This window comes from Tachypleus tridentatus, chromosome 7 (assembly GCF_004210375.1).
Source record: "Tachypleus tridentatus isolate NWPU-2018 chromosome 7, ASM421037v1, whole genome shotgun sequence".
Lineage (NCBI taxonomy): Eukaryota > Metazoa > Arthropoda > Merostomata > Xiphosura > Limulidae > Tachypleus > Tachypleus tridentatus.
The window spans coordinates 161,165,812-161,190,621 of NC_134831.1; the positions used below are offsets into that span (position 1 = coordinate 161,165,812).

The following is a 24,810-nucleotide window of genomic DNA, read 5'->3' on the forward strand; positions in this document are numbered from 1 at the left end:
TAGGCTAGCACACATTTCGTGCCTGTTGTTTTCTCTAAATAACATGATCTGAAGGGGTACTGGTATTTTTTTTTGCCCAGCACATTGTTGCTTCGTCCATGGATATAGAGCTTTTGGACTCCTTTGACTTGATCTGTTCCTCCTCTCGAAAGAGGTCTGGTTCTGGTGTAATTTGAACATGCTGGAGAACTGGCAACTCTTAGATATTGCAATCATTTGAACCTAATATCCCTCTCTCTCCGGGTGTGGTAATTAAGGCCATTAATAGAATACAACAGTTGTTGTTTCTTGATTCTCCAAATTTTCGAGTATTGATTTCACAATTACAGCCTACAGATCTCACACGTGTCCATCCTTGAACTCTGATAACATTAAAGTTAGGTCCACCTTTAGGTATGGTAGGTAGTTGCAGAAGCTCTAAAGCTTTTTAAAAATGAAACAAAATGATTGACTATTAGATCCTTCCAACTTAATCAGTGGACAGGCTCATTTTTATGCAACACCAAAATCATTGTAACCTCTAATAGTCCGAATCAAGCTATAAAAATAGCCAGAAGGGTTCTAAACTTAATGTTCAAAGGAAATCGTCATGATTAGAAACACAGAGAAAAAGTAATTCTGATTGGTCATAAAACTTGGTCAAAAGTGTTGATTAACACTTACATAAATATATTAATCTTAGACACTTGTGAGAAATAAAAGTGGAAATATCGAAAATAGTCATGTATTCAAGCTCAATGTTTAAAAGCTAATTTCTGTTCATTCTTATCAGTCCTTTAGAACATGGTCTTTAATACCTGCAGCTAACAAATGATATTGTTATCCTTGGATCCTAGGCTTTACGCAAACCTCAACTGTGCTGCCCAGCGTCATCACGGCGTGATAATGGTACACAGACAGTTTATAACCCACCTACATTCTTTCTCCACTACAACTTTATTCTTTAACCAATCAAGCTCGTGTCCACCATGAAACAAATAGAAATCTTGAAGCCCTAGCATGGCCAGGTGATTAGAGCGTTCGACTCGTAATCTAAAGGGTTGCGGGCTCAAATCCCTGTCAAACGAAACATACTTGCCCTTTAAACCGTGGAAGGGTTATAACGTTAGGCAAATCCCACTGTTCGTTGGTAAATCAGTAGTCCAAGTGTTTGTGGTGGTTGGTGAGCAAAAAGCCCTCGTGTAGTTATGCGTAAAATTCAGAAACAAACAAGGATACATTATTAACCAATGTAGACTGAGTACCACCTATTAAAAACCTTATCTCAATTCCAATGTGAATTTATATAGCTAAAAGTTCATCACCAGGGACAATAGCCACAACGTACATGAAGATGTTACATTTTACTTCCAGCATTCCATCTACAGTCTGCACTTTCTCAGTTCTAACTAGTCTTGTACCAAAAATATTAAGAATTTGTTCAGATAACTGTGTCTTTTAAATAGATATTCTGACTTTCAAGAAGTATTTCCCATAACTAATAAAACAATGGATAAAACAATTTCACATTTGTTATGTTTAATTACACTGTTTATGAAGTTCACTTCTTAGAGATCATTTCACCCCAACAACTTATGTTTCAATGTGACCAGCAAGATATAGCAAAACACTGTTTAATCTGTGTTTTCTTTAAAGTGTGACGTGAGTTTTTCTGCTACTGTCACCTCTTCCTGTAAAATTCATTCTTGTGAAATGTTTCAGTGTAGAAATTGAAACATTCTCATAACTGGATTATGAAACTAACAGCTTCATTGTTTTTCAAATGATGACTGACAGGCTGTTAACCACAGTTAATTTCACGTTTCAAAGGCTTAACTTCCTCATAAAAGTTATATATTCTCATTCATAGTTTACCAAACTGTTGTGTTCTCTGTGATTTATTCGTTTTCATGTTCAATACTTATGAATTATTTTGAAAAGATTCGTATACACATATACACGCGTATGTGTGGGGAACCTCACACATAAAATACTTAGAAATGTGCATTACATATAAGTAAGATTTAAACTTCCGCATTATCATATACACTGGTAGTATTTTTCACATATCGCCTCAGAGATATGCCTTGATATCATATAACTTACGCAGACAACTTTTGTTAACTGCCAGACATTTCTCAAGGTTTGGTAGCGTGCTGCCATCTGAAAGTTCTGAAATTTAAAATAATTTTACAAATAAATAATTCATGGTAGAATTTAACAAGACAATTCAATCAAAGTTTCTTATACCATAATTAACAATCGTTCGGCCATTACCTTCCACATCAATACACCTTCAATTCTTAAATTAAATTATGACTAGATCCAATTGTCTACAGCAAATGGGAATTAACTGTTCTGAATGTTCATCAACGATGGAATAGTCAATCCACTTGTGTTAGCAGGCATCACAACAGTGAAAACATAGGCAGCGTTCCCTGGTACTGTATAAACATAAGGGTAGTCAGTTAGGGCTTGGAAACAGAAGGTTCAGGAAAATGAAAATAAAGAATACATTCATTCCCAATCTCAAGCCATTCTTTGTGCAGAAAGATAGAAAATGAAGTAAATACACAGATTACAAAATTATTTATTCACGACAAAACCAACGTCAAAACACAATAAAAGAGCAAGTGTCTCCCTTGAATCTGTACAAAAGGTAATAATTGTGTGAGAAACGTTTTGTAGTGAGCAAAAAAGAAGCGGCTCCTCTTGGAAATGTTATTAATTTGTTATATCTCTTATTGAAAAACAGAAATATGTGTAAAATTATATCCTTTAAAATGCATTCGACCATATCAGTTCAAATATGATATTAAATCCTGATTTTAACACAGGTTTTTGTAAATATCGAAACTTATCATGATTTTAGTCACATTTTCTCATAAAATGTGTTGTGAACCTGTTGTAGTTCCTTATTATTAGATGTTATTCCTGTAAATCTGGAACATCATTTTAAATGAAGTACTTCTATTAAGAGGAAAATACTTTTCACATCTTTCTCGAATTCCTATAAGAATATCTTAACAATTGGCTCATCCACCAAGGCATCTCAGTTTTTGGAAGTTTCCCTCTTTTGAGCCTTGAAATTAAAACAATAAACAACACAATTCTCCATTGGATAAGTACATTTACAAAATTTGGCTGAAATTATATTCCAGTCCCATAGTGTGGGTTGTTCAAGTGCTCAGTAGTATTGACGTCTAGTCCACCCAAACTTAGTGCCAGACATTTTATCACCTGTTTGTGTGTCCTGACATTCCAGGCCAGAAGTGCTTCAAAGAAATAGTTCGGGTTCTGCTTTAACGTAACTTTAAATGTCAATTGTATGATCAGTTTATCCTGTACAACAGCTACTTGAAATCTGGACACGAATCTCTCACCCAAATATTCTGGACTAACGCAAGGTTGACACATCCTAAGCACTGAGAATGGAGTATAATAAGCTGGTGTAGGAACACATATATCTTATCTTTTTGTGTTGTTATCCGTCTTTCATAAAATGATTGTTAATCACAAGTTTAAAGGGTTTTATCTAAACTCTTTATTTACAATAAAATGTTTTATTAATTTCTATTCTAACTCTAATTCTGTTTTCGAAATTAAATGGGATAAAATGTGTATAAAAAAGATAAAAACTGCACTATCATTTCATTTAACACACTTGGTTTGACATGTTATCTTCTGAGAACAACGGTCGCTTTCAGTTTAGTGATTAAAAATTCGCTAGTCTTTCATAGTGTAATTTAACTATAGTTCGTTCGTCTTCTTTAGTCCATTACAAAACGATCTGGTGTTTAAAGCGCTTTATTCCTAATCTGAGGGTCACGGGTTCCAATTCTTGCCACACCGAACTTGTTTTCACTTTCAGCCGTTGAGGTATTCTAATATATAACGGTTAATCCGATAAATAGTTGGTACAAATGCAACCCAAGGTTCGATGTAGGTGGTTTGGCTGTCCGCCTTCCCACTAGTTTATCATCACTAAATTTGGGTTTGATTGTTTTTCAAATTCACATGAAACTATACGAGGAAAGGTAGCTAGTCATCACCAGACTCTGCCATCTCTTGGGCCACTCTTATACCAACGAATATTGGGATTAACCATAACATTATAATGTCCCCACGGCCGAAAGCGATAGCATTTTTGGTGTGACAGGGATTCGAACCCGCACCCCTCAAATAACGAGTCGAGCGCCTTAACACCTAAACATGTTTGTTTACTATATTAGGGGTGGATATCGCAGATATCTTTTGTGTAGCTTTGGTTGAAATTCAGAAGAAATCAAACCATGACGATAACTCGACATTTGTGACTAATCCCTCTCACCAACTTTAAATTATAATAAAAAAATTATGATTACAAGTACATCCTAGGAGTGGACTTAGACCTGTTGAGATCCTATGCCTAACAGACTTCTCTGTACATAAAGCACAAATATCTTAACCTTGTTTCAAAGTCCTTCATAACGAAAAGCCTAAGGTTACAACTTATGCAGCTCGAGGCGAAGTCCGCCATTGGTGAAACGTGATTGTAGGCTGGAGCCATTATCTGACAGAAGAGGCGTTGTTCGTTCAAGGTTTTCGTAGTATAGCTTTTTGGTATATAAATCTATATTGCTTTGTAAAGTATACATTATCTTGCAGGCTGCTCAGGCTAACTTGGGAATACTTAATATACTTTGGATTGAAGAAGTTGAAGGAATAAGAAAAGGATTTTCTGCGATACCGGTGAAGAAATTCGAAAACAACAAGTAAATTATCTTTTGAGAAAAACTCAAAAAAATTCCTTTTTTTACATTAATCTTCGAATTATTCTGTTTAATTGTGTTTTATTTTAGTGTTATTTTTACTTGTTATTTTACTTGGAGCTGTGTAGAAAAGCTTCGAATTACAATTATAAATTAAATGTAAAATATAAATTATATCTTTGTGTTTTACTATTGTGTTTAAAACAGCGTTACTGTTAGTCTTCCAATTTTAATACTCGTTCAATTTAAATTTTTATAATTTAATCTGTGTTTGCATTTTAATGTCATTAAAGAATTTAAAGCATTGTCCTTAATATTGTCTTTTGTTAAGCTTGGGTCATACATTTCTCAATGGGGGATAAAATATACTTTTTTCATGTATTAAGTATTCCTACAATTTCTTTCATTAAAGGGTACTCAGTAAAGAGAGAAACTAAGGCATGCAGCGTTCATTATATTCGGCCCTCAAAACATACTGAAATCTTTCCCTGTGTTTGTCATAATCAACAAACACGGGTGATTTCAGAGAGAATAATAAGGAAAAATATTTGACATACGTTCAACAAGTTTCATCAAAATTCAAACCTTTTTAATTGAGTTTTAGAGCAAAAAAAGTGTGTTAATTTATTCCCCGTAGTAACAGATTTTTTATTGCATTTCATGGCATATACCTTTCAAAACTAATCTCTTCTAAGTTGGATGATAATTCAAATTTATAAGAATTTTCGTCAAAATACATTTCGCCATTCTTGCAAAAGCTTTCTGACAAACACACTTACCAAGAGGGGCGTAAACATCCCTACAACTGCAGTGGTGGAGATAAGAAAAGTGTAATGAAATTATGTAAATTATGTCGGCTTAAACAAAACATATATTACTAATATTTCAAGGTTCTTATAACTGTGAGTTTCTCTTTAAAATAGTTTTGTTTATGTGTAACATTACTGAATCATTTACACAAGACAATAGTAGTAAGTGCTGCAAATAGTAACGTAGCAATGCATTGTTAAAGTCATTACACCTTGCAAGCTCGTCTTGATCTCCATTACAAGAACATTCTGTTTTATTAGATAAAATTTACTACCGTTGAATAATTCAATATATTATAAGGTACTAACTTTTATAAACTCTAAGAAATGCATCCTCACAAAAATCAGTTGTTTACATAAAACAAGGCTTTAGATGTATCATAAGTCAATATTTGAAAGGATAGATGGATAAAGACAAAAGATGTACATGTATTGAAATAAATGCTCTCTGCCAGTAATTCTAGATAAATTATGATATGCCTTTATCAGTTCTGGATTTTTCGCGCAGAGCTGCACAAAATACTATCTGAACATAGTCGTCCTTAATTTTGAATTTCAATCTAAGTCAAAATGTTTGCATGCTTCTAAACAAAGAACGTCATTATTACCGGTTCACATTCAACACTCAGAACTTGATTGGTCCTCGTTGTATTTCAAAACCCTGCGCAAAACGACGTAGCATGTTGTCGATGAGGTTATTGATGCAATTTACCGTGATGTCATCCTATTTTTTCCTTCAGAGTGCTGCAACTTATCTACAGTAACTGATTGAATTGGATTGTTTTGAATTTCATGCAAAATTACCCGAGGGATATCTGCGCTAGACATTCCTAATTTAGTAGTGAACGATTAGAAGGAAAGCAGCTAGTCATAATCCTCCACTGCCAACTCTTGGGCTATTCTTTTACGAACGAAGAATTGGATTTATTATCACATTATGACGTTCTCACGGATGAAAGTGCAAGCATGTTTGAGACAGGGATCCGAATCTGCAACCCTCAGATAGCGATTCAAGCACATTAACTATCTGGAGAGTTCTGACTAACTGGTTTACGATCATGGATAACCATTTTCTGCTCAGCTCTGCACAATAGCTCTTAATAAGTTTGTAACTTTGACGATATAATCCTGTACAATATGTGCACTATGACCAATGGCATAAAGTCAATTGTAGAAATCCATATTCATTCTCTAAAAGGCAGAAGTGCTCCTCCTGCAACAGCAGATGTGAGCTCTTATAGCCCAATAAAATTTAATCCTAGCCTCGCTATTTGTTAATATGGACCCATGTTTAGTAGCTGGGTGTTGTTCTCCATATATCTAAATGACATTTACCTTGTATAATGAAAATATGCTTTTAGTTTGTTACTTTTACCTTAGTTTATACATAATTTAAAAAAAAAAACAAGGAGAAAAATTATAAATAGAACTAACCGACTGTCGTTTACAAGTAAACTGCTGTAGAAGGGACCCAACAGTGCAAACTGTATATGATGCAATATCGATTTGATTGGCCAAATGATGATCTACCCATCCTTGTAGTGGTGCAAGCCTTTCAACAGAGTATACTATTTTACAAAAACCTCTTTCTCAGAAAAATCCGCGTGATATAATTGTGGAAAAACCAAGTAAGCAAGATAAATGGAACGAAAGCATCTTTGATTTTTCCTCGGCCATTTCTTTTTTGAACTTACGGCGGCCTGGCATGGCCGAGCGCGTAAGGCGTGCGACTCGTAATCCGAGGGTCGCGGGTTCGCGCCCGCGTCGTGCTAAACATGCTCGCCCTCCCAGCCGTGGGGGTGTATAATGTGACGGTCAATCCCACTATTCGTTGGTAAAAGAGTAGCCCAAGAGTTGGCGGTGGGTGGTGATGACTAGCTGCCTTCCCTCTAGTCTTACACTGCTAAATTAGGAACGACTAGCACAGATAGCCCTCGAGTAGCTTTGTGCGAAATTCCAAAAAACAAACAAACAAACAAACAACTTACGGATGTTTACTAAATAAGGGAGTTAAAATCTTTTATGACTCGATGTATCAGCTAATACATAATCTTTGACTCTCATTGTGAGCCAGTCAGTTATCTCCAAGATGTTAATTTTTATCATGTATGATTGTTTTGAAAGATCCAACAATAATCACCACAAAAACTAATCAATAACTTTTTTTGTGGTAGCTTTAACTGGAATAAATAGTTTTCTCTTAGCTGTGTATATCGTACAGAACTTACATCAATTTTCTAGAATCATAGTAAAGGTTCTGTAACGAATTATAAAATGAATCTCTAATCATTGAAATTATAAGTTAAATATACTTTTCTAAATATGAATAAAACTAATCATACAAATTTAAGTCTTTCTGTAAGAGATGTACTTGTCTAAAACAAGTACAGAAGGTCTAATAATCAATATTTTTTTGATTTCATGAATTATGATAAAAACATTTTTGTTTTAAGTTCGTGATCCACGACTTCTTAACCGAAAATACTTCTTCATCTCGTGATTATCTTAACACGTAGAAGTAATACACAATAAGTGAATAGTCTCTGATGAACCTTGATCAGTATATTTCAAACCAATAGGTTTTGGACCATCTGAGTTTCAGGTTTTGATTTCGGAGGATCATTGTGAAATTTATACACTTCTGCTGCCGTTCCATAATTAGGCAACCTCTCCAGAACCACAGATTTAGAACGGCTGCTTCCGTTCCCTGTGGAAATCTGACCTCGAGACAAAACAGTTCTGAGGTTTCTTGTAGCGCTGGACACATCCATGATACTGGATGCAGTACAATTATCTTATGCAACAGTAGGTAACGGTTTTGTTAGATCCATGTTATACACGGAAACAACAAGAAATAAATTAATAGATTATTTACAATAGATTAATATGTATCTTAGTTAGAACCATAGATAAATTTCATACATGTTGGTATTACATAAAATAACTTTCCACAGGAACCAGGTGTGTGAGAAAAAAAGGCACCATGCAGAACCTAAAACGAGTTGCTGTCACTAGTTGCCAGAAACTACGTTTAAACTTTCTTCACAGGTTTTTCACTTTGGGAGTTTCTAGTTCTTCATCGAATATAGAAAAGTTTTTAAGTGTTCAAACACTACAGATTCAAAATGGAAAAAGGTTAGTAATTCACGGACATATGTGTGTCTGTGTGAAAAAACTCAACTTTTATAATATTATTAATAAGTTAGAAATGTATTCTTCAAAATATGCTTGTTAGTTTTTTTGCTGAAGAAAAGATCATTTCTTTTGCTTTTCGACGTATATTTTGTTAAAGTGGAATAACTGAAGATGCTTCAAACAAATTAGATTTTTGTGATCATGAAGTAAATTTATTTCAAAAATAAATTGCCCTTATTTTTAAAAAAATATGCCCAAGAAAATGTAGTTCTCTTGGTTTTATTTTTTCTGCAAATAATTCGTTCATGCAGTTGAAGTGGGACTTGTGTATTTGCGAAAATCTATCCTAATAATAAAAAAGGTTTTAGTTTATTTCACTTTGGAAAACTGGTGCTAAGACAGAGTATTTTCACTGGATAGAAAATTCTATGAAACATCTGAAAATTTGAAAAGATATAAGTAACCGAATTGTAAAAAAGGTGCCCGAGTTTTTAGATACACTGATTATTTAGATAATGAACTAATTCTGTACAACAGAGAAATTTGTCCTGTACCAGATTTAAAGGAATGGCCAATTTTCAGAGGGTCCGACTTAAATAAGGTTAATTATATATTGATTAACACTGGCGATCAGGACTTCGAATATCTTCAGTTTGTCAAGTTCCAAAATTACAATAGTTGTTAGTTTAGTGCGAAGTGGTGGTTGTTAAAGTGACATTATCTCAGATTGTATTGTAATAACACAGTACAAAAATAATTTTTTTCATCAGTTGTATCCTAAAGTAACTGATTAACCTCACTGAACATTGACGAGAAAGGGAAAAATAGATAATGCTCTAGATAAAGTTTTCATTATCAACAGTATATCGAACTTTTGTATATCCGTTTCAATTGTTTTAATATATAATTTTAAAACGGGTGGACTGTTATAATGCGTGTTCATGTAAACTAAATGTTTTTAAAACGCACTCGACGAAATAAAATCCTAATTTAAAACTAGCTTTCGAAAATACCTGGAACTTTCACGATTTTAGTTACATTTTTTCATAAAAAGTATTGTACACTTGGTGTATTTTCTAAGATCTTTTTATTCCAAATAGCCTACCAGTTTATCAAACAAGTTTCTCTGCAATACTCGAACATAGAAGTGAAACTAAAAATAGCATAAACCAGTTTCACAACTTAATATTTATTTACGTTTCCCTTGAATTTCAGTACTGCTTAACATCGCCGTTACTTGCATTCAATGAGTTGGTGCAAATATTCTTGAGTGATTGACTGCCACTTTTTTTTTGAGTACTTCAAAATTCATCCTCCGTGTTTGGCTTGTGATCTTTCGTTAATCTGTTTAACTTAGTCCATAAATTTTCAAACATATTTATATCAGGTGACTGACCATGCCATTTTACAACATCAGTTCTTTTGTCTATAAGATAGCTTTTAACGACTCCACAGTAGTTGTAAATTTAGACATAAAAAGTGTTAGTGGCGATTTTCAAAGTAAGATTATCTCAGATTGTTTTGTAATAACAAAGTAAAGAATAGTTCGTCTTGCTAATTGTGCTTTAACGTAATTAAACCAGTCTGTAATGACTTTGACGAAAGAGACAGTGCATCGAACATATATACCTGTGACTAGTTTTAATATTATTTTTAAAAGTGACTGTGTTGATGATTGTTTATTGTTGAAATTTGTCGCTGATAAGTCACATACATCAAATGTAGAAAATCTGGTCCATATCTAACTCTATACAAATACAATAGTTCAATAAACTTAACAGAATAATTCAGAGAATAAAAAGTACTAGCCTGTAGTGAATTACATTTTAAATACCGTCTCCAAACAACTGATTCCGAGGATATGAGACGGTTCAGGTGTATTTATTTTGGACTGTAAAACCCATTCTTCAGATTTTTCCAATGTTGTAATTTTAATGTTAAATTTTCAGGTAACACCAATCTTCTCTAATGACGAGTTTCAAAGACGACTTACACTTTTGAGGAACAAAATGGAGACTGAAGGTATTGGAGGAGTTGTTTTTACGTCCATCCAGAACGTGGCTTATTTCTCTAACTTTCTGTACACCCCCTTTGGAAGACCATATGGCCTTGTAGTCACTCCACAGCGTAACGTCACAGTGTCCGCCCTAGTAGACTATTCTCAACCGTGGAGGGTAAGCTACGATGAAAACGTGATTTACACAGACTGGAAACGAGATAATTTTTTTCATGCTGTAAAGGATCTTCTAAAAGATGTTGAAGGAACCATTGGATACGAGGCTGACCATCTCTCTGTTCAGAACTATGGGAAGCTATTGAGTGCTTTGCCTCTAAACAAGTTGGTGGATATTGGAGAATCCACAGAAAGGATGCGTATGATAAAGTCTCCGGAAGAAATAAAATTAATAAAGGTGGGGACTGAAGACAAATAGTTCTGCTTTTGTAAAAAGTTGGGATTTTAGTTTTCTTATTATTACATTACCATTACGATTAAAATGCTATTTTAATTAATTGATGCTAATTATACATAACGTTCCGAAATAACGCGTAGACGTAACATTTTTGTAAAATAATTAAAGATAATTTTAAAAATGGTTTGTTAAAACCATACCATTTCAGCATGGTGCTCGCATTGCGGATCTAGGGGGAGCTGCAGTAGTCGATGCTCTGGCTGAGGGGGTCCCAGAATACGAGGTTGCTAACCATGCCACTAAAACCATGATTGAAGAAATTACAAAGACATTTCCGTCTACAGATATTAGAGACAGTTAAGTGTACTTTATTTGTTGTTTATTTATCCCTATAAGTGTTAGCATTAGAAAATATGGGGAAAAAGAACGTAAACGTCGTTGAAATTTTAGGATTGGTTAATATTATCTACTCTTTTAAAACTGTGTTTAGTTTTCAAAAATTATGCTATGGTATCCTTTAATTTCTTTCTAGCGTGGACATTGTTTCAATCTGGAATCAATACAGATGGTGCTCATAACCCTGTGACGTCGCGAAGAGTAAAGAAGGGCGACATCTTAAGTCTTAATTGTTTTCCAATGATAAATGGGTAAATATAAAATTTATAACAGGAAAACTTAAGATATTTTGTTGATGAATCGCAATATTGTTTCTAAATTATATTCGCCACTGTATTAGAGATTTAGAGTGACCTAACATTTTTGTCTTTTAACCATTTTATGTTATGATCAAAACAATATATATACATATAACTTTTCATAGTGCTCGCATTGCGGATCTGGGTGAAGCTGCAGAAGTCGATGCTCTGGCTGAGGGGTCCCAGACAGAGACATATCGCACAAGAATGACCAGCCCCACAGCGAAAATAAAACGAAAAAGGGACATTCTGAAAGCGTTATTTATTGATTATTGTTCCTAAAAGATACGCCATCTTTCGGGCTGCTGTTTATGTTACTAATTTCCAACTTTGGTATTCATATTGAACTGAAAAATATACATTAGAAAAAATTAATATAATATAATAAAGATTTTTTTTTGCTGCGAATTATTTCACGTGAAAGTTTCCAGATGATGCTTGTTAGTCATAGAAAATGTATTCCACTAAAATAATTAATCTACATAATCCAAAATTTTCATAAGTTTTACTAATATAAACCGCAATAGATTTATATATTAAAACTGATACCGTTTTAAAAAAAAAAATAATTGTTTTAGTTTTGTTTGTTTTCTTAAGAAATCTGGTTTCTCTGTACTACGTTTAAAAATTACATTAATAGAAATATAATCAAATCTTCACGTAAAGTCCTAATGCGTCCGGCATTGGCAGGTAGTTAGGGCGCTCAACTTCAGCCGTGGGGCGTTCTAAAGTGACTGTCAAACCCGCTATTCTTTCGTAAACGAGTAGCCCATGAATTGGCGGTGGGTGAGGATGACTAGCAGCCTTTGCTCTAGTCATCGCTGATTTAGGGCCGATTAGCGCAGACAACCCGCAAAATTCGAAACAAACAAACATTCCTGGTGAAAATCGTGTTTTTGTTGTGGAAAGAGTACAGTTAATTAACATTATGTTCTGTGGTAATGAAGTTATTCTAACAGAGTAGTTATTGTCCTAAGTGCCTAAATATTGAATAAACAAAGTGTGATTTTTTTGGATTTATGCTTGTTGTGCCATTCAATAGATAGCGTTTTATTACGCACATAGAATACTGAAATATAAGCTTCTGGAATACGATTGTTATTTTACTTAGATAAGCTTTTAACGATTTTTTTCTATGTTTTTTAAACGCATTACAGTAACATAAAGGTTGCCAAGTTGTGGTAAAGTATGTAATTGTACAACATAATGCCTGTAGGTATTATACAGCGTTAGAGAGAACCTTGTTCTTTGACCATGTTTCCGATGAACACCTGAAATACTGGGAAGGTAACATGCGAGTTTACAGGAAAGGACTGGAACTGATCAAAGCTGGAAAAAGATGTTGTGACATTGCGCTTGAACTAAATAATGTATTTGCAGAAGAGGGACTGTTGGATAAAAGAACATTCGGTTACGGACACTCTTTTGGTGTTATATGTCATTACTACGGACGAGAGGCAGGTTGGTAACATTTCATGTTGTGTGATACTATCGGTGAAGGCAATACGAGTTTATATAGGTCATTTGTAATTCATAAAGATCTGTATATATAAATATAAATGCGATATTTCTAAACATGATTTGACATTAGAGAAGGGGGTAGAAAAACTGAAACGTAATTAAAATATTTATTTGTTTTCACACACTTTTATTAATGTCGTTTTATTCTCAACTGAAACATTTATCCTTTCAGGTTACGTCAATCATTATGTAGATTTCAAAAGACCGAACAACTCTAACGATTTTGAACACTTTGCCAATTATATTCTTAATGACATAAAAAAATTGGGATTTTGAATGTTTAAAACGTGCACACGTCGTGTGAGCTGTTTGTCTAGGTGGCTGTGAAAGCTGATGAATCCCGAAGACGGCGTCGTATTTGAAAACGCCCAAGTGACTTGTTTAGTTAAAAGTAACATACTGTTAAATAGTATGAATATACTGAGCATGCCACGAACTTTCATGAAAAGAGTACCATTCGACACAGTGTTATGTGTTAGACGCCAGTTATAAAATATTCATTTTACCCTACACTGCCCATTTGGAAGCGGAAAAAAGTAAATAACAGAACAGTCGGAATACTCGAGAAAACTGTATGTATTTACTTTAGAAATTCTAAAAGTTATGCATGTATAACGTATAAAATGTATTATGAACAGAAGTGTTTTCATTCTACTCCCGATCTTCTTGCATTTCGACGTGTTAAGAGTCTGAATCAGACAGATAGACGAGTACAGATACTTTCGTAAGACATCTGTTTTTTTTTTGTGCACAACAAATCTATACATTTACAAAATGCTTCGAACGTTTCGTGAGGTAAATTCATTGTTAACATCAATACTCCTCTTCCAGTACCAAAAACCTTCTTGTAATTTAATTAATTCTTCTTTGAAGGTTAATAGTAATACAGTATAAATAGAATGTATATATGGAACAACCTTTACAGGTTAACAAAGTGGTAAGAATAATTAGTAAATGAACTGAAAGAGAACAAATTCAAATTAAATATGGAAGTGAAGCAAGTTACATTCTCGCTGTCGACAAGACCTTTTGTCAAAGAACAAAATTCGTCAGGTGAGCTGGGCCTCCCGCTAGCAGAGCGATAAGTCTACGAATTTACAACGCTAAAATTAGGGGATCGATCTCCTCGGTGGGCTTAGCAGCTGGCCCGATATGGCTTTGTTGTAAAAATCACACACACACATCCTAGGTATATGTCCTATTGATCTGTAGTTTGTGTAACATTACGTCATAATAAGACTGGCAATATTTTTTTAAGTTCTTTTTTGCTGGTCATATATTCTAGTAAGTATGTTTGTAGTTAAGACAGAATTATAGAATGGGCTATTAGTAATAACTGATATAAATAGTTTTGTAAGTGTCTTGTATGACATATTGTAGCCGACATGACAAGCTCTGTTACTGAACTTAAGACGTCGTCAGCAGAGATACGAAACGAAAGGAACACACGATTGAAATTATTTTATTCGCTAAAGATATAAATATATTCCTCTTCTTTCGTTAATTGATCACTTTCTAATTATGCTTTCACAATATTTCTGTACATGTTTCAATTATAATATTTATTGTTCAAGAGATATTCGTATGAAGGCGCCTCAGTTTCTAATTAAGAAATGCTAATTAAAACTTTATTTAATTCACATCTGAACAACTAAAAATTAAGAGAATAAAATTGTTCAAAATTGAGTTAATAATATATCGTTTGAAAACTTCAATTAAGTTTAGTAAGAGGAATAAGTGTTTAAATAAAATACAAAACAAAAGTGATGTTTGTTTGTCTGCTGCACAAGTTAGCCCGAGTTATGTGTATATATATATATATTTTCTATTTCAGCATTAGAACTACGTGAGGACATAGATACCATCCTGGAACCAGGAATGGTGATTTCCATGGAGCCGATGATAACAATTCCAGAAGGACAACCTGGAGCTGGCGGCTTCCGAGAACATGACATTCTCGTCATTACGGACAGGGGGACAGAAAATATCACACGTTTTCCAGTTGGACCGGAACACAACGTTATCAAAAAATGAAATATATTTACGTAAGTTCAATTATATTTTTATAATCAGTTGGAAAGTGTGCTCCTAATGTTTTGAGGTTTTTGCTGATTTGTTTTTCAGGCAGCTGAAGACCTCCGAAAAAGGGTGACAAGATCTAGAACAAAATGTTAGCTGAGTCTTTGTGACTAAATAAAAAGTCTTTTCTAAAATGTTTTGCCTTCATAAAATAATCTTTCACTGCTATATTATGTACGAGTGAGATAGTTTATCCTCGTGTAGGTTTGCGTGAAATTGAAAACAAACTACTATTCACTGTTTACAATTAATTTTTTTCACCTGAGTTTAAATTTTCTTTGTTCTTTAAACGTTTTCATTTGATTTAAAAAATGGACATGGGCGTGCCCAAATGACCAACATTAGGCCTTAACTGACTACTCTAGGATATGTGTATTGGTTTTTTATAGCAAAGCCGCATCAGGTTATCCGCTGAGTCCACCGATGGGAATCGTACTTCTGAGCTCGAGACGTATTGTTACCAATCGCGCATCGCAATGTCAGATAATGGAGTGTTAAGAGTTATAGTGAATCCCTCACTTAAGTTAAGTTTATTTGATTTTGCAGCTGGTGCAGCCTCCTTGTCTGCACTTTCGAAATTAGGTATAGCTTTGCCTGAACCACAAGGTTACTGAGTCGGTTGTTAAGCGCTCTGTGCACCTTTGACATCGTTCGTTTGAACGAACAAATAATCGTGATCGGTGGATTCATCTTTGAGTAGTCTCCCGCTTGTACAACGGTAAGTCTACGGATTTACAACGCTAAAACCAGGAGTACGATTCCCATCGGTGGACACAGCGGATAACATGATGTTGCTTTGCTATAGAAACACACACACACACATCCTAAAGTAGACAGTTAGGGCCTACTGGAGGCTAAAAGATACCACGCTACCTGCTTCAAGTTTGAGAATCAACAGAATATATGTGTATACGTAAACACTGGTGAATCGTCAATATTGTTGTGCAGACTAATATTTTGAGAAACTCTTTTCACGCCTATATATGTATATAACCAAAGTGATGAGCCAAAAGACAGTATATACTTCCGGTTTGCTATAGTCGATATACTCGGGAGTTATAACTGTGATTAATGCCCCTTAATCGAAACCTTCCGATATTCGACCAAGAATATTTATAAATTTTGAAAATTACAAACTGTTTAATTTCAGTGAATTCACACCAGACACTAGTACGTTTACAAAGACATTCTATACCTTCATTGATGGACAACTCGAAGTGTAACAAAAAAAGAACTGTAAGCTAGTTAATTCCGTGTAAAGCGAATTGTATCTGCATGTATTCCAAATCAACTCACTCATTGTGAATCCTCGAAAAGACATCAAGAAAGTTCCAAACCAGAAAGAAGATTCAGTTTGTAAGTTCCTGAAACTCTTGAACATAAATCATTACTTATAATCACCATTATAATAAATAACTGTTATTTTTTTGTATGTTGAAATATATTTGTATTGAAGATAAAAAGCCGTATGTTAACAACTATCATAAATTGGAAACATATCGACATGTATTTAATTTCTAGGTCTAAATTACAATCTCTCAGTTTCAGTCTATTTAAAATTATAATGCAAAGCAATAAATTGGGTTCTTGTGTATGAAACCTGAATCAGAAACAAAATTCAATGGAAATTAGATCATAATTCAATTCATATTTATTAGTGCCAACAAGAGATAATCGTATCTGATTATCATGTGTTTTTCAAATCACCCTACCTCAAACAACTGATAAATTATATAACAAAAGTGAATTACTAGAAGTTTTTAAAGTTTTAAAACTAGAGGTTAAGAAATTGGTGAGGAAAAACGAACGAAAGAATGGTATTATTGAAATACTAGTCAATCATGATTGTTTGTCTGAGGAAGTTTTAGGGAAATACTCAAGTATACCCACTAACCAATTCAGCTAGTACGTTTACAAAGACATTCTATACCTTCATTGATGGACAACTCGAAGTGTAACAAAAAAAGAACTGTAAGCTAGTTAATTCCGTGTAAAGCGAATTGTATCTGCATGTAAACCAGTTCATTAACATCGCCAAGTAGAAAAAAATGAACAAATTATGACAGAGAGGTTCCATAGAAAACATATCAGGCACAGTGTAAAATAATTTCAAAGTAAATGGATTGAAGTACGACAACATCCTATTCATTTTGCTGCTCATTTAAAAGTACCACTTTTAACATAATTAAGCAACTTTCCATTTGAGAACTGTACCAGGTATTGGTTTTCTTTATCAAACACATTTGGAGTATCGCATTAGATGGAAGTTTCTAAAGTAAAATGTAAGAGCCGGGTAAAGACAAAACGTTTACTAAACTTGTCGAAGCGACTGAAATTATAGGAAGGAGTTTCTTTGACGGCGGAACTTAAAGTTGCATATAAAATACTAAAAGCGCAGTTTAAGTATTATGGTATTTTAGATCAAATAGCGAGAAACATCGAAACTCTCTGATGAAAGTTTGAAAAAAAAAAAGATCAGTTAGACAACTGTTTGCTCAAATGGAAGAAGAAAACCCCAGGACAGTGGATGTTTCAGCCGCAACTCCTTACATATATTTGGCCACAGACAAAGTTACTTAGTACAACAATAATTGATCCACATCGTTCTACAATGCCCAAATAAACCTCCATTCATTTGTCTGTCTACTTATGGTAGTAACACTTTCACACCATGATTTGATGGAGCAAAATCTTTTCTTCCATTTAATTTCTCCATCTCTGTCTCTCGAACAAAACTTTCAGTGATGTCAAAGGCTGAAGACTGGATGTAAACAGTACAATTTGCCATTGCAGCTGATTGTAATATCACCAATTGTGCTAGAGTAGCAGCTGCTATTTGAGTGATGTTCCCTTTGGACATGGGCAAAGGAAGCCAGATCCATGGTTAGTCATTCCAATTTGTTAATTCCCCTATGGCACCAAAGATATGAACCTTTTTACCATGATAAATGATGCAATGATCCCACTGTAGGCTAGCACACATTTCGTGCCTGTTGTTTTCTCTAAATAACATGATCTGAAGGGGTACTGGTATTTTTTTTTGCCCAGCACATTGTTGCTTCGTCCATGGATATAGAGCTTTTGGACTCCTTTGACTTGATCTGTTCCTCCTCTCGAAAGAGGTCTGGTTCTGGTGTAATTTGAACATGCTGGAGAACTGACAATTCTGAAATATTGCAATCATTTGAACCTAATATCCCTCTCTCTCCGGGTGTGGTAATTAAGGCCATTAATAGAACACAACAGTTGTTGTTTCTTGATTCTCCAAGTTTTAGAGTATTGATTTCACAATTACAGCCTACAGATCTCACACGTGTCCATCCTTGAACTCTGATAACATTAAAGTTAGGTCCACCTTTAGGTATGGTAGGTAGTGGCAGAAGCTCTAAAGCTTTTTAAAAATGAAACAAAATGATTGACTATTAGATCCTTCCAACTTAATCAGTGGACAGGCTCATTTTTATGCAACACCAAAATCATTGTAACCTCAAATAGTCCGGATCAAACTATAAAAATAGCCAGAAGGGTTCTAAACTTAATGTTCAAAGGAAATCGTCATGATTAGAAACACAGAGAAAAAGTAATTCTGATTGGTCATAAAACTTGGTCAAAAGTGTTGATTAACACTTACATAAATATATTAATCTTAGACACTTGTGAGAAATAAAAGTTGAAATATCGAAAATAGTCATGTATTCAAGCTCAATGTTTAGAAGCTAATTTCTGTTCATTCTTATCAGTCCTTTAGAACATGGTCTTTAATACCTGCAGCCAACAAATGATATTGTTATCCTTGGATCCTAGGCTTTACGCAAACCTCAACTGTGCTGCCCAGCGTCATCACGGCGCGATAATGGTACACAGACAGCTTATAACCCACCTACATTCTTTCTCCACTACAACTTTATTCTTTAACCAATCAAGCTCGGGTCCACCATGAAACAAATAGAAATCTTCAAGCCCTAGCATGGCCAGGTGATTATAGCGTTCGACTCGTAATCTAAAGGGCTGTACTTTGAAGGTATAGCTCTTTATAACATTAAGCTGTACACTTTCTGTTCTGTCTCTACTGTAATGTATATTTTTATCACAATTCTTCTGTACATTTTCTTTCACTTTCTTTTCATCTCTCTTAAATTTCTGTATTTCTTCTTTATTTTCCTTCAGTATTCTTTCGTTTTGATTTTGGTTATTTTTCTATCTCTCGCTTTGATATTCTGTCTGAATTTCTTTTCCTCTTTTAAATTTCTATCTACTTCTTCCAGTCCTTCTTTCCACTATTTTATGTATTTCATTAAATTTTTAATTTTGTTTCCACCATGTTTTGAAACTTTCTGACGATATTGTTTTGTTTTTTTGGCTTTGATCAGAGCTTCTTTTCAGCTTCGATACGAGCTCGTTCTTTTTTTCTTTTAGGCTTCGATACGAGCTTGCTCAAGCTCAATTTGTTTAGTTTTAGCTGTATCTATAAGTTATTTTTATCACTCAACCCTGATTGGTTAGTGGGGACAAGAAATCATGATAAACTAGTATTTCAATAATACCATTCTTTAGTTCATTTTTTCTCATCTATTTCTTAATCTCTAGTACTAAAACTTTAGACATTTCTAGCAATTCACTTTTGTTATATGTTTGTAGTTGTTCTAGGTAGGGTGATTCGAGAAAATCATGATAATTAGGCATGATTAAATCTTGTTGGCACTGATAAATACAAATTGAATTGTGATTTCTTTTCTGAAGAATTTTGTTTCTGACTCAAATCTCAGACACAAGCCCCCAATTTATTATTTTATGCATTCCAATTTTAAACATACTGAAACTGAGTTAAATTGTAATTTAAATTTAAAAATTGAATACATGTCAATATGAATCCAATTCATGATACTTGTCAACAGGAGTAATACGTACAGTTTCCTTTTTCTCAATAAAAGTGTACTTCAACAGATGAGTGTAAGTTTTCTTATAGCAAAGCCACATCGGGCTATTTTCTGAGCCCACCGAGGGGAATCGAACCGCTGATTTTAGCGTCGTAACTCTGTAGACTTACTGCTGTACTAACGTGGCACATTTCAACATACCAACAATAACAGTTATTTATTATAATGGTGATTATAAGTTATGATTTATGTTCAAGAGTTTCAGGAACTTACAAACTGAATCTTCTGTCTGGTTTGGAACTTTTTTGATGTCTTATCGAAAATTCACAATGCGTGAGTTGATTTGGAATACATGCAGATACGATTCACTTTACACGGAGATAACTAGATCAGAGTTCTTTGTTTATCACACTTCGAGTTGTCCATCAATGAAGGTATAGAATGTCTTTGTAAACGTACTAGTGTCTGGTGTGAATTCACTGAAATTAAACAGCTGGTAATTTTCGAAATTTATAAATGTTCTTGGTCGAATATCCGAAGGTTTCGATTAAGGGGCGTTAATCACAGTTAAAGCTCCCGAGTATATCGACTATAGCAAACTGGAAGTACATACTGTCTTTTGGCGCATCACATTGGTTACACTTATATATAGACCTGAGGAGAGTTTCTGGAAATATTAGTCTGCACAACAATATTGACGATACACTAGTGTTTACGTACACACATATATTGTTGATTCTTACACTCGAGGCAGGTAGCTCAATATCTTTTAGCTACCACTGGGCTTTAACTGGCTGTTCTATGATTGTATGTGTGTTTTCTTATAGCAATGCTACATCGTGGCTTTAACTGGCTATTCTAGGATTTTATGTATGTTTTCTTATAACAAAGCCACATCAGGTTATCCGCTGAGTCCACCGTGGAGAATCATACCCCTGGTTTTAGCGTTGTAAATCCGTAGACTTACCGCTGTATATGCGGAAGACTACTCTTGGTGAATCCACCTATCACAATTATTTGTTCGTTTAATCGAACGATGTCGAATGTGCACAGAGCACTTAACAACCAAATCAGAAACCTTGTGGTTCAGGCATAGTCATACCTAATTTCGAAAGTGCAGACCAGGAGGCAGCATCAGCTACATAAATCAAATAAACTTCACCAAACTGGAGGATTCACTATAACTCGTAACACTCCCAAATCTGATATTACGAAGTACAATTAGTGACAATACGTCACGAGCCCAAAACAGTTGGGCCCTCATTGTGATATGTTGGTCATTAAGGCCACGTTAAGGTCCATTTTTGAAACAAAATGAAAACATTTAAAGTTGAAGATAAATATTTGAAGAAGTATGTACAAAATAAAGCTGAAACTCGGATAATAGAAGCTACTTAAGAACAAAGAAAATTAAAACTCAGGTGAACAAAACTACTTGAAAACAGTGAATAATATTTTGTTTTCACTTTCGAGAAATGCTACTCGAGGATTATTTGTCATACCCGTACCTAATTTAGCAGCGTAAGATTGGAGGGAAGGTAGTCAGTCATCAACAGCTGCCTCCAACTCTTAAGCTACTCTTTTAACAACAGATAATGAAATTGGTCGTCACATTATGGCATTCCCACGACTGAAAGGGAAAGCATGTTTGGCATGACGGGTATTCGAATCCGTGATTGTCAGATTGCGAATTGAGCACCCTAACCACCTGGCTGTTAACTTATACTTAAATAAAAACTACATTAGAACAAAGAGATCTAAAAACGGTAGAAGGAAACTGTATGAAAACAGAGAATACCGAAACTTAAATAAAATAAACTACTTAGGAACACAGCATATTAAGGATAGATCAAGCGTGTAACTGCCCAAAGGGTCGACCCGTGAGGGCGACAATAGGTTGCCGCAGATTAGCTAACGGTATGAGTTTATGGTCTCAATATATAACGTATAATTAACAAAAATATAAATCATTTTATTATCTTCTAAATCATTTGATAGATTTTTTTAATCAGGTGCCTGGAATTTAAGAAGAAAGAAAACTGAAACTCAGATAATAGAAAGATGCAAAATAAAATATAGAAGCTAATGAGCTGCATCATTCACTATAACTTTGAGCTAGAACTGTTTCTGTTTTCCCACACACAAAGTAGTTGATGCATCCCATTTGAACTGGTTTCATGTAGTTGAAAAGGGTGTACAAGTACTCTATTTCATGGGAGGAACTGGACGCAGAAAGTCTATTAAAAAGAAAAATAGAAGGGCCGAAAGATTTGTCGTAAATTAATAAAAATATATACTTAAGAAGTACATGTAACAAAATGTTAAAACAGTAGTGATACATAGTTCACACGATTAATAAGTTTAAAAAGGAATTCTTCACAAGATGAGAAATAACATCTTCAATGGAAATATTATGAAATAAATCATTCCTTTCGATGTGCATAATTATCGGTAAAATTAACACAACACGTTAACATAAATGTTAATTTGATAGCAGAAGACGAATAATTATTTCTCTAATGCGCTACATAGCATTAATCAATTTCCGATATATCTTTCCAACAGTGATACCACGTGTCTCTGTGAGTCTCACGGCCCCAGTTCTGTTTATGGATTATTGGAAGTCTTGCGGCCTTTGCAGAACACTATAACGTATTACTGTGACGTGACACTAACAGTGCCAAGTAATACCAGCAGTAATACGCAACAAACTACCTGATTTGATTTTATTTTGTTCGAGTGCAAATGTGTAGTAATAAAAGTGAATGTAATAACATTTCAATCATACCTACGATCAAATGTAATTATGTTTCTTTTACTTACTGAAAAATTATATTGTCTTCGTCAAGAATGATGGGATTTAAAATAGTATAATAAGTCTTATTATAACACTAGCTGGAGTACACGTTCATTGGACAGGTGAAATAAAACTTCATTTGTAACAAAAGATAGAAAATTATGCTTTTATTTTTTCTTAACATAATAAGTACTTAAGATGCAACAAAAATACGAAAGGGTGCCAATAGTGAAAAGAAAGATATACTGTTTTCAATAATCCTATCAATATGAAATTAGAATGGGGTTACCCCTCTCACGGTCTTCCTCATGCCATCCGGTATCAATGTGTCAAGTTTGGTGTTGATTGGTCAAGAAATGTGGTAACATATAAGGAACAGATAAACAGACATATTGACATTTATTTAAATAGATGCCATCTTCTACCAACTAAAGTGTTCTGTGCCTTAAGGGCTTAGTGATTAAAGTGAGCAAATACATTTCAAGGAAAAAAGTGATTTTTTTCAGGTTTATCTTGGAGTCATATATCTAAAGGTAAAACGTTTCAACGTAAAACCACAATAACTAAAATTATCTCATGCAGAGTTATCAAGTGACGCCAATATTGATGATCGTCAAAAATTGGTTGGACTACCTGCTCTAAAAAAATAACTATAAGCCTATTTCCTTTTTTTAATTTTCAAGTTTGAAGTGACTTCCAACAATGTAATACTATTGGTGGGAAATTGTTAAATAAAGTGTAAATTTGTTCCTCTCTTTCGTCTGATAATTTTTCTTTGTATCAGTGCTTACATTGAGTTTTAAAGCTACTTCGCAATCCATAAAATGTTTATAATATAGTAACACAGACCTGCGATGGTATTATTGTATCGAATTTTGAACATGTTATATACTAATTCCTATACGCTGACTCCGAATATCATATCATATTTTCTTCATCGCATACAGGTTTTCACAAAACGTCATATGTACTTTATTAAAGTGAATTATTTTCATCGATATCAGGTCACATTTTGTCAAAATATTGACAACCACTCGCGTTAGGTTTCTCTCGACCGATCGCGATTAGAGAACCTTACAATTGCTCTAGAACTCAAACATAATAATAATAAACAAATGTTCATTGTGGTAAACGAAACAATAAATCAGTCTAAATAAGAGTTTGTTTTTCTTCCTGATTTGTAAACAATTCTTATGTAATAGAAAAAAAATGAATATCATTTTCGATATATGCATAGGAACGTTTTCCACATTAATTATCAATATTTCCATTTACAGTTCCGATGGTTTAACTGAATTCCTAATTCTAAAACGTGCAATTATATGTTTTTTAACAAACACAATATCCTGTATTTTAATGCTCAAGTTTATCTCTACATCTGTTTCTCAACTGATAACAACACCAATACTTCTAATTCACATACCAATAATTATCTATATTTCTAACACTCGTCTTCTTGATTTCTTCTTGACCCTGTGGTAGAGTTATACATTTTGGAACTTTGGACAAAGGTTCGAATCTGTGCTTTACCACAAATACTCCACACACCCTAACACATCGACAGGTTATAAGCGTTACAGTCAGTTTATTGGCGAGGGAAGTAGGGTGCTTTATTCAGTAGTTAAAAATTAGAAACAGAGACTGTGGATAGTATTGACTATCTGCCTTCTCAAATCTATCACTGCTAAATTATTGACAGATAGCACAGATAGCCTTCGTCTGGTTTTGCGCTAAATTTTAAACAAAACCCAAATCA

The 24,810-nt window shown here is 34.1% G+C and overlaps 1 protein-coding gene across 3 annotated transcripts; it reads left to right on the forward strand.

Moving 5' to 3' along the window:
- The first annotated feature begins 4,446 nt into the window (after positions 1–4,446).
- Positions 4,447–23,809, forward strand: LOC143257046 (creatinase-like). 3 transcript variants are annotated; one of them, XM_076515148.1, is made up of 8 exons: positions 4,452–4,733; positions 8,494–8,673; positions 10,622–11,085; positions 11,294–11,441; positions 11,618–11,732; positions 12,997–13,241; positions 15,136–15,346; positions 22,270–22,413. In XM_076515148.1, exons 2-7 carry the CDS (start codon positions 8,523–8,525, stop codon positions 15,333–15,335), a joined length of 1,323 nt encoding a protein of 440 aa, XP_076371263.1. In that variant the 5' UTR covers positions 4,452–4,733; positions 8,494–8,522; the 3' UTR covers positions 15,336–15,346; positions 22,270–22,413. The 3 variants fall into 3 exon arrangements, with proteins under 3 accessions (XP_076371264.1, XP_076371263.1, XP_076371262.1); XM_076515147.1 differs by lacking the exon at positions 22,270–22,413 and adding an exon at positions 22,823–23,809 and having other exon boundaries at positions 4,453–4,733; XM_076515149.1 differs by lacking the exons at positions 15,136–15,346; positions 22,270–22,413 and adding an exon at positions 13,474–13,961 and having other exon boundaries at positions 4,447–4,733.
- The last annotated feature ends 1,001 nt before the right edge of the window (positions 23,810–24,810 follow it).